The 11644-nt window shown below is 38.7% G+C and overlaps 1 protein-coding gene across 2 annotated transcripts in view; it reads right to left on the bottom strand.

Annotated features, from left to right (window-relative positions):
* Positions 1 to 1348: 1348 nt before the first annotated feature.
* The window catches only part of LOC149847083 (S-adenosyl-L-methionine-dependent methyltransferases superfamily protein), a 164680-nt gene continuing 154384 nt past the window's right edge, over positions 1349 to 11644 (bottom strand). For both annotated transcript variants that reach the window (XM_089996802.1, XM_089996803.1), the window contains 2 exons: positions 1743 to 1804; positions 1349 to 1673 (listed from right to left, as the gene is read on the bottom strand). In XM_089996802.1, coding sequence (XP_089852928.1) covers positions 1482 to 1673; positions 1743 to 1804 — 254 coding nt within the window. In that variant the 3' untranslated portion in view covers positions 1349 to 1481. The remainder of the gene's footprint in view (positions 1674 to 1742; positions 1805 to 11644) is intronic.

Raw genomic sequence — 11644 nt, 5'->3', positions numbered from 1 at the left:
AAGAATATCGAAAATTGTAGGATTTTTTAAGGACTCGGGTCAAATTAACTATACAATACAATAATTTTTCTTCAAAATTTTAACATACGCATCAAGAAAAACATGAGGGTTGGCTTTCACCGAACCAAGCATCACACTATAATGACAAAAAATGGCAAAAAATCGACGGCCAAAAGCTTGTGAGAAAGACTTTTTTTGAAAAACGTAAGTTTTTTCAGCAAAATATCAGGAATAAAAAATATATTTTAAAATATAAAAAATTACAAGAAATACAAATAAAAAATATGTACGACAAAGAGCCAATAAAATTTAAAACTCGATATTTATATTTCTACGAAAAATCCATGATACATTGAAAATGACACAAGAATTTAAAGTTTCTTTCAGCTAACTTGCCGCAATATTTTCACGAGTGATATTTTGTCACTGGTCACAGCGATTGAGTTGGGGGAGGGTGGGTCTTTCGATGATGGTCATCAGAGAGGCTGGCTGCGGTGGGGAAGATTGACTCAATAATGGGTTTAGGATTTTTGCCTGTTTTTTTTTTCTTTTTAAAATTTAGAATCGATTTCTTTCAAAAAAAATAGAATCGATTCAGGGATGGTATTAGCCAGCTTAAGGCCTATGCTGCTGATTCGATGAAAATTTGGCCGATCCTTGGGGGACACCTTATCTCCCCCTGTATCAAATCGAAGTTCTCTATAAATTGGATCCAATTCGAATTGATTTTTGACATTGCTTATAACTTTTTTTTTTTTCAAACAGAGAAATCTGGGGTTAGGCAGACCCCTACCAGTTATACAACCATACCCATTTAGGGTTCGAACGTCCCAACACAAGGTGACGTGCACTAACTGCTCCTGCTAAGCAAGCAGCGTTGGTCACATTGATTATAACTTGGCAAGCGCATGAACAACTCTTATGGAACCATGTCCTTTAAGGGCTCCAGAGGCTTGATTTTACGGGCAGCTTTTACAATAGTTATCATTTCAAGTACAGCTTTCACCAACGCTGGCTTCATCTCACTACATAACGGATAATATTCATCACCACCTGCACGCTTGTGGTTGGCGGTTAACCGATCCATCTTACATGTTGAATAAATATCACATCTCCAGCTTTAAGACTTTCTTTTTTGGGACCCCGAAAAAAAAAAACAAGCACAAGCATTTCTAGTTTAGGTAAGCTATAGCCTCTCTTCCGAAGCCATACGAAGTCAAATTGAATCTATTGAACAAATACCATCTGATATGCGGATGTCCGACCATCTGAGAGACCTCGTACCGCTACAAGGTGGCCTTGAGTGACATGTATGTGATCATGCATTGAAAAGAAATGAGGAAAAGAGAAAAAAAAGGCTAAAGTCTATATTAGGGATGCAAATTGGAGGTTTTGCAATTTTTGGCTATTCCACAACTGATTCCAGTCTAAACGCCCATGCATTTAGCTGTTTTCGGATCCAAACAGTTTGCATCGCTAGTCTAAATGGGCTCAGCAAACCTGAGATCTGCAGGCCCTGCACCCAAGATCCCTTTCTTACTCCTGCTCCCTGCATGAATCGCCTCTGGATGCTCAACCAACACACCATTTGCGACTAGGATAGATTCCGTATGGCCACTTTTTTCTTCCTCAATTGCGGCTTGGTGTCTCCACCCACTTGTTTGCCTTTCCCGCTGCACCAAATAACACCAACCGAATCACAAACCTGATGAACTGTGCAAAATGGCAACAGATAAATTTACCTCTTTGGCAGGATGCACGACGCTTCCATCATCGAAGTACTGAGGCAATCTGGATCCATGAACTGCAGAAAACAGTAAAAACAGACGTCACCTATTAAAAAAATTTGAAATTTCTACATGTATAAAATCACACAAAATCTTAGTAGCTCCTAAACAAATTTTATGTGTACATGTACAGGAAAATTAGTAACTCCTAAACAGTTTTGATGTCCCAAGTACCATAAACGCTCCTAGAAAAGATAATTGGAAGTGTCTTTTGCTTAGTCCAAACTTGTAGGTGTGTTTATCATTGCTTATTTACTCAAAATCATATTTTGAAACGTATCAATTTAATGAGCAAATTTGATATTTATTTCAAAAAGCTTTAGTACAATATGAATCATTGTCTTTTATCACTTTAAAAACAAATGTAAGCAAGAAAAATGCTTAATTTAATGCAAGGCTTTTTGCCCAGTAAGCCAAAGAGACATAATGGCTTTTTTGCTATTTGAAGCCATCTAAGGTGGTTTAAAAGATAAGGTTGTATATATATAAGGTGGTAGCTGCTAACCACTTTTCTAGCTAACTGCCGTGCTAACCAGGCCTTTGAAGGTTTTCTCATATTTTCCTTAAATCTCACCATACAGATGCGTTCTACATGCTTGATTTTATAGGATTCAACTCGCTGATGTGTACACAGACAGGTTTTATAAGGTTTAAAAAATCGACGGTCTTTCAAGGCTTAAAAAATAATGTTTTCATCGAAAAAACACCATCCAAGTGTCGTTTCCTAGTAAATCGGCCGTGACAACACATCTATATCGTCATATTTAAGTAATGCAAGGGAAAAACCCTTCAAAAAGCCGCTTAGCTAGAAGAATGGTTAGCAGCTACCACTCTCTCTCTCTCTTGACTTCGTTTATGGTGGTAAACACTTGATTTACATAGATCTAAGCTCCAAAAGCAAAATTTAATCATTGGATCGTGTTTAGCATGTTCTATTTACTATTTTCATGTGTTAAAGTTGACTCAAATATGATGTTTTATACCATTTTTAAACCACCCTTATTTTCATGAATTATGAGTTGATGTTAACATAGTAAATAAATCAAGCTAACATGTACAGTTAGATTTAGCATTTGATAGCTAGATTCATACAAACAAGAGTATGTACCACCGTATAGTATCATGGTACAGAACCACCTTATATTTTTCCTAAATAAATAAATATATAGCCTACTAAAGTTAGGTGCCGACCATGAGAAAATGGGGGTTTGGGGGACATTTCTCGCAAATCTGACCCTGCAGATGCATTCGGCATGGCCGATTTGCTAGAAAATGATACTTCGATTGTGTCTTTTGATGAAAAATATGAAATTTTAAGCTTGAATATTTACAAAAATTTTACACCATCGATTTCTAAATCTTATAAAAACCTACCCACGTGTCAGAATTGGACAATCCAGGAGACCATTCATATAAAATCAAGCATCTGTATGGTCAGATTTGAGAAAAACATGAAACAACCCCTTCCGAAGCTCAGCAGGATGGCAAGAGGCACAGATCAGAGTAGGTAGCTACCCCCTACTCTTTTCTGTTCAAATTACAATTGATTGCAATGACAAAAAGACCCTTAAAAAGCAATGATATTTTTTAAAATGCAAAAAATAATTTTTTTGGGCAAAGTGAGTTTTGATTTGAAAAATAATAAAAAGATAACCCATTACAGTTAAGCCTTTTTATAGGCCAACAATTCTACCATCTTCCTAAGATGACCCATCACCATTAAGCCTTTTGCTAATGTTAGGATCCTGGACTTTGACTTTATGCACCATAATCACCCTAAGGCCTTTTGGTGTATTGGTTAGTCACCTAATATTTAGTATCAGAGCAATGACCACGTCTTGAGTTCGAATCCCAGAAGGGGTGACTATGAAAAGGGCTACCTAGACTGAAGTGAGAGCTGCCAAAAGATGGAAAAGGCTACCTACAGTTGAGGCCAGAGTAAAAAGTCGTTCTAGTGTGGGTCGTCGAGGATGTTAACTGTGGAGCATGGTGGGTTGTTAGAATCCTGGTGTTTAAGGGCTTGACTTTACGCACCATAATCAACTTAGGGCCTTTTGGTGTCTTGGTTAGGCACCTAACACTATCGATCTGAGTTCTGATAGAGTTTGCACGACCAAGGAACACCTGCTCTAATGCCAATTGATAGCATATCCTTTTAGAGGTCCACACAATCTGTACGGGAATTTGGTCATCGAACAATTTGTATGCGGCAGATCTGAATATTTGGCACACAAGGCTGAAATCAACACCATGAGGGACTCAATTGGCCTGCAGTAGACTCGAACAGGGCAGATCAGATTCAATTAGCTATGATGGAGATCAGGAGGGCTGCCTCTGTTGGAGATCCTTCAAATCGTCTTCAGAGGCCTTAATTGCTAGTCTGATCTGTTGAGTTGAATCACAATCTCACTGATCCGAGAGACTGATCTTCATCTTTAGCTGGGAGATGGCTGTACACCTCCAATTCAGCCAACGTTGGCTGAATTCCAGCGAGTAAACACCAGGAATATCTCGAGAAGTTGCAGGAGTTTTGGAGCCCTGTGAGACTGACAGAGAACCGCTCGACTGGTCTCTCTCACACTTGGGATGGTCCGATATGCTAGGAGACAAGTCTGATTGCCTTGTGTGAACCGATTCTCACCAGATTCTATTAAGATATGGGAGCTGGAGATCTTGTGAGCTCAGAAGAAGAAAAAGGACGAGAAGGAGACACATGAGGGAAAGAGGAGAGAGAGTAGGCATAAATCAAATGTATTTAACATTTTCAAAACTTTTTGAAAACATTTGTACCTTTTGCTCGGATTTAGGGGGAGAATTTCTATCAACTGAATTTAAAAACTATTTAGACTCAAATAAAAATACTCACCAAAGATCTTGTCCACACACACAATAAAATGGACATGCGGAATGAAAACATAGACACATCATTGAGACCACAAGGGACATTACTTATTTCAAACAATGTACCAATTTTTTTTGGGCCGAAGCCGTGTTAACCGCAATTAATAAAATGTCCTCTACTCTAAAAAATGTTTCATTTATTGAAAAGCTTTTTAAAATAACCCCATATTACAATAGGTTAGAACCTTTGGTTGCAAATGTTTTGTTTTGTGTGACAAGAGTGACAAACTCTCCCCTAAAGCTATACCCTGTGTTTTCTTAGGCTATGCTGAAAATAAAAAAGGGTATAAGATGTTTTGATCACAAAAATAATAAATTATATGTTTCTAGAAATTTAACTTTCATTAAAAGAGAATCTTACTATGATTTGAAAATGCCTAAGAAAGAAACTAAGCATTTTTTTTCTGTTTGATCTTTGGACTAAAAATATTGTAAGATGAATGTATTAATGTTGTGTGAGAATCTGCTCTGGAACCTGTGGAGAAAAGAGAAAGGGAATAGAGGAAGAAAAGGGGCTACGGCTGTCACGATTTCTGTAAAAGAAATCGTGACCTAAACATCATATTAATATGCATAAGTGTACAGTATGGGTCTGGATCTGGTATAATGTCTAGACCCGAAAGAAAAGAAATGAAAACATGTACATACAATGGATGGACACGGGTCTTGGTCTTGGGTCTTGATATCCAGACCCGAGACCCGTAAACCTAAACACACTTTTTCACCCCCCTCAAGTTGATCATGGTTTTGAACCATGAACAACTTGTCTTTAAGCATCCAAAAACGATCTTTTGCCAAGCCCTTTGTAAATATGTCTGCAACTTGTCTTTCAGTATTGACAAACTCAGGCTCGATCTGTTTTTCTTCAACTTTTTGTCTTATAAAATGTTGGTTGATCTCAATATGCTTAGCACAACTGTGATGTACTGGATTAAATGACATGTTGATAGCACTTTGATTGTCACACAACAAGGTAGAGCGAGAGATCGTTTCTCCTACTTTAGTTAGGAGATGCCTGACCCAGGTGGCTTCGACAGTAGCTGCAGTCATAGATCTATACTCAGCCTCAGTGCTTGATCTAGCGACAACCTTTTGTTTTCTACTACTCCAAGAGACTAAATTTCTTTCAATAAAGACACAATATCCTGATGTAGATCTTCCTTCATCAAGATCCCCTGCCCAGTCTGCATCACAATATACAATAAGTTCACGCTCATTCTTGCCAGACGACTGTGGTGAATATATCAACCCGTCCCCAATGGTCCCTTTCAGATATCTAAGAATCCTCTTAACTACTTCCATATGTCCAGTACGTGGTGCGTGCATAAACTGAGACACTTGATTGACTGAATAAACAATATCAGGACGAAAGAATGTGAGATACTGTAACATCCCTATTAGACTGCGATATCTAGTGGGGTCCTCATACAGATCTCCATCATGAGTGCTAAGCTTTTGGTGAAGCACACTTGGAGTTCCTAGAGGCTTGCAGTCTTTCATACCTGCCTTGCTGAGAACATCTACTGTATACCTATGTTGAGTGAGGGTTAAACCATAAGCCTGGTTATCAACTTCTATACCAAGAAAATAGCGCAAGGCACCAAGATCTTTCATTTTGAACCTCTGACCTAGTAGGTTTTTTACTTTTTCAGAGTCTCCTGTGATGACAATATCGTCAACATAAATTAATAGTAGGGTGATCACGTCCTGACCTCTAAAAATGAATAATGAGTGATCCAGTAGAGAACGTGTAAATCCATGCTTTTGAATCTCAAGCGAAAGCTGTCAAACCAAGAACGAGATGCTTGTTTTAGACCATAGATAGTTATTTTTAGCCTGCACACATGGGTTTTACAATTTTGCTCTTGATATCCAAGGGATTGTTCCATATATACTTCCTCCTTCAAATCCCCATGCAGGAATGCATTTTTTACATCAAGCTGACTCAGCTTCCATCCATGTTCAACAGCAAAGGAAAGAATAATTCGAATTGTTCACATTCTCACCACCGGGCTGAAGGTCTCATCGTAATCTTGCCCTGCTTCTTGGGTAAACCCTTTTGCCACCAATCTTGCCTTGTATCGTTCAATAGTTCCATCTGGTTTATACTTTATTTTATAGACCCATTTGCATCCGACAACATTTTTGTCAGGTGGTCTGGGAACAATTTCCCAGGTTCCACATTCATGTAAGGCTTGCATTTCATCATTCATGGCTTCTACCCATTTGGTAGAAGTCGCTACCTGATAGTACATAATAGGTTCATCTTCCTTATTGAAGGCAAAGAAGTTGTTATAGCTAACCCACCTATCAATAGGATGTCGTATGCGATTTGATCTTCTGACCTCAAGAGTGTGAGAGGAAGTAGGATTGACTGTTGGGGCGCGATTTAGAAGGCTTGACACTGTCGTTCTCTGTCTAGAATAGGAAATGCCCTTGTATCTGCCTGGTACCGATGATGATACTTCTTCCTCATTCTGTGATCCCGATGTCCCAATGGTCTCAAACATTTCTTCTTCTTGTCGCACACAATCTGGAGGACAGACTTCATTTGAACTAGCAAAAAGTTCTGAATTCAGCCAAGGATAATAAACTTCAGTTGTGTTAGAGGGCATTTCCGTTGTGCCAACATCAAAATTTTGCTCATCAAAGACAACATTTCTTGAGATTCTGATGCGTCCGTTGGTAGGATCATAACACCTATATCCTTTGTAGTCGTCTGCGTATCCCACAAATCTACACTTCTGAGTCTTGTCCTGAAACTTGTTTCTCAGGGACCGATCAATGTGTACATAACAAACACATCCAAAAGCACGCAAATAATGATAACTAGGATGAGCTCCAAAAAGACAGTAATAAGAAGACTTATTTTCCAGAACCATCGGGAGTCTATTTATCACATGTACGACAGAATGAAAAGCTTTTGTCCACAGATTGATGAAAAGGTTACTGTCATGCAGCATACTCATGGCACTTTCAACGATATGCCTATGTTTTTGCTCAGCAATCCCATTTTGCTGAGGAGTGTATGGACATGACACCCTTCTTCCAATCCCATTATTTTGGAGAAAAGAAATAAAGTCACTAGATGAGAATTTCCCACCTCCATCACATTGAAAAAATTAGATGGACTCAGAGAATTGATTTTTTACTAAAGAAAGAAAGTTTTGGAACAAAAAGAAAACTTTCGACTTATTTTTTATGAAATATATCCAGGTGTATCGAGAATAGCTATCAACAAAGATTAGGTAGTATCTGCTTCCAGAGCCAAAGGCAACTGGGGTTGGTCCCCATACATCAGAACATATTATCTCAAAAGGTTTTGAAGCTCTCTTATTAATGGAATGAAAAGGCAATACATGACTTTTGCATAAAAGACAACTGGAACACTTCTGACTTTTCTCATCCCCATTGAGACTTTCTTTTGGAATGAGATTATTAGAAACAAGTTTCTCAATAAAATGACTCCCACAATATCCTAATCGATTATGCCATAAGAAAGGCTTATTACATTCAGAAATACTAAAAACATTTGCAGAATGGTAGGAACACGACTCTAATGAAGACTTCGAATCCAGATGGGCAGGGCGGACGAAATGGCATGGAGCTTCTTCAAAGACATACATATTTTCTCGTCTCTTTCCTTCAGCGAATGTCTCTCTTATACGAAGGTCCTTGACCAACACAGAGAAGGGAGTGAATTCGACTGAAGCATGATTATCATCAACAAGTTTAGAAACAGAGACAATACTTTTCTTGATGTTGGGAGCATGAAGGACATCAGAAAGTTCAAGAGTAGAATGTGACATGGGAATGACAACTTTTCCAACATGGGAGACAAGATGGTGGGATCCATCGTCGGTGACAATTTTACTTTTGCCAAAATAAGGAATAGGGTTAGAAAGTTTACATGCATCACCAGTCACGTGAGTTGCTGCCCCAGAGTCAACAAACCAAGTGCCTTGATCATCCTACTTTAATTTTAATTCTGACAAAGCAGATATCAGCAGATCTTTAATCTTTCCATTGTCCTTGATATTAGTGGACTTTCTTTTGGATTCTGTCTATGGAGCCTTTCCTTATTCTCTGGATTGTGCCAACAATTCGCCTTGATATGCCCCTTTTGTTACAAAGGAAGCAAGTGGGAATGGATCTTTGTCCCTGTGTATGAGTCAACATATTTGGGGTGGGAAGAAATCCACGTCCTCCGTGTCCACTTCGCCCTTGTCCCCCTCGCCCTCGTCCTCGTCCTCGACCGTAAGTCACCCCTGTGGCAAAAACTTCTTGGGAATTTGTATGAATATGAGTTTCTTCAGAAAAACCCTTCAGAGTCATTTCATACTGAATTAATTTAGCTCGCAACTTATCAAAAGTAGGAAGGGCAGGCAGACATAATAGTGAGGTGACGATCATATTATAGTCGGATCCCAATCCACTCAGAGTTTGTTGCACCATATCACTGTCACTCACGGCACATCCTATAACTGCAAGTTGGTCTGTGATAGTCTTCATCTTGTTAAGATATTTCATGATGGTTATGGAATCTTTTCTGAGTATCTGAAATTCCCTCTTGAGAAAAATCATCCTTGCCTGTGAAACTTGTGAATACGTCTGAACCAATCTCTCCCAATGTTGCAGGGCAGTACAATTGTCGAGGATTGCAACAAGAACCTCTTGAGACAAGGTAGAAGTGATGTATGCAACTACTGATTGATCTTTCCTTTCCCAGTTGAGATATTCTACATTTTTGACATACACAATTGAACTCGCCCCTTTATCATCTTTCTCTTCTCTCGTAACGAATTCTAGCGGGACTGGAGTGGTTTCATCCAGGTGACCTAAGAGACCTTGGCTCCTTATAAAAGGAATGATTTGTCTCTTCCAAATCAAGAAGTTTGAGGTGTTTAACTTTTTGGAAACGAGTTGATTGAGAAAACTTGAAGAAAGACTCGATTGAGAAAAATAAGAATCCATGGAAAAAGTAAATTTAACAAGAGTGATCACAAAGTGCTCAGTCTACAGACAGGAAAGTTTGTTGATCACCCTTTTTTTTCTCCGGCTGAGTAACCCTTAAAACTGACAATCGGAGGCTGTCAGATTTAAGGGGAAATAAGACCTAAGTTTTCCCTTGCACTTTTATAAGATTTGAGATTGACATAATAATAAAAAAATTCACACGTTGAATCAGAGTATTAATCTAAAAATCTTTTCAGCTGCGACAGAACTGCAAGAGGCACTTGAAAAAGAATGAGAATCAGATTTGAAAACGCTGTCACACAGCAAATACTAACAGCAAAGAGGGCTTAGTATCTCAAATCTGATGCAACTTTACTGTCAGATCTGGATACGCAGAGTAGATACGTAGAGGGGAATGTGCAAAAACGAAAATAGATCTGGTGCACAAGATCTGGAAATACCAGGTAAAATGGAAAGAAGAATCGGGGTTTCACGTGAAAGGAATCGGGGTTTCACGTGAATGGGTGAATCGATTCCAGTGATTCACGTGAATGGGTGAATCGATTTCAGCGATTCACGTGAAACAGAATTTCTTTTTCCTTTTTTGTGATGCGCAGGATTTCCGTGAATAATGATTCACGTGAATATCAGACCCACGTGGATATGAATTCACAGGAGAAGAATTAGAAAGAAGATGGAGAAACGAGAGGTAGAAAGAAGTAAAAGAAACTGAGAAAGAGGAGAAGATAAGAGAAAGAGGAGACCTCAAACCTCTGATCGGTCGATCGCACCTTTCGGAAGCCTCTTCTGAAAAGAAGTGTTTTCTCTAGTTACGGGTCATGGATCTCCAGATCCAGACCCGTGACATACACCTTTCATTAATGGCATTGTGTAATATATTCTATTGTAATGAGGGTATTTTAGTACCCTAATTTTGTAATAGCAGGTTAATATAAAGGAGCATACACAGCAGCCGACCCAAATACAACAGGGTATCGGTTTTTCCCAATCTCTCTCTCCCTTTCTCTATCTCTCTCTGTTTCGCAGCTCTCTAGCGTGGAACGACCTGCAGTTTGTAAATCTAACATGGTATCAGAGCCACGCTTCAGTTGAAACTGGAATCGATCCAAAAAGGTACGTCTGAAGATCTATTCCTTCTTGATTTCCTCTTCTAAAGTCTGAAGATTAAAAAAGGTACGTCTGTTTCTCATTTTTTTTGGGTTCACGACTGACCTAGCCAGTCTCATTCTTTCCTTTTTCCTGGTACGTCTGTTTCTCGATTTTTTTTTTTTGGGTTCACGATTGACCCAGCCAGTCTCATTCTTTCCTTTTTCTCTCCACAGTTTCATTTATGTTTCTTGAACTTGATCAGATCTGACATTAATCAGATCTGATCAAACTATCTCTCAATCTGAGTGACTCAACCCAGATTTTCGACCCAAATCTTTGTTGAAAATATCTCTTCCTGTCATTAATATACCCTGTTCATCTTTCTTGATCACAGCGTGAGCTAATCACGCAATCAGGCCCTAATTTGATTCAGCTGCATCCTTGATCAGATCTGATCAAGCCGATCCACCCTTATTTCTTCTATTTTCCCTCCTTTAGCTTGGAAGCATTGTGTCAATATCAAGTGGGAATCCATATTCACGATTTTTTTTTTGTTATTTTCATACCCAATATTCCATCCCTATACAAATCAAAAATCTGATAGATATTAAATTTCTGTTTTAAATCAGCAATCTGATTGCCATTGATCTGATTTAGTTTCTGCAAAAAAAAAAAAAGAGTTACAGAAACTGTAGGCAGATTGTGCTGAACCCACTCTTAATACTGTGACACATGGATTCACTTCCTAGCCAGTCAGTTCTTTCTTCAAGTTTCCTCAGCCAACTCATGTCTGAAAAATTAAATAATGGTAACTTCTTTTCTTGGAAGAGGCAAATCATACCTTTCATTAGGAGTCAGGATCTTTCTGGACATCTGGATGGATCTATTCC

The sequence above is a fragment of the Nuphar pumila genome, chromosome 2, assembly GCF_984573655.1.
Source record: "Nuphar pumila chromosome 2, dmNupPumi1.hap1.1, whole genome shotgun sequence".
Classification (NCBI taxonomy): domain Eukaryota; kingdom Viridiplantae; phylum Streptophyta; class Magnoliopsida; order Nymphaeales; family Nymphaeaceae; genus Nuphar; species Nuphar pumila.
Note: the sequence above shows the minus strand (reverse complement) of the source record. Positions and strands in the feature narration are given on the sequence as shown.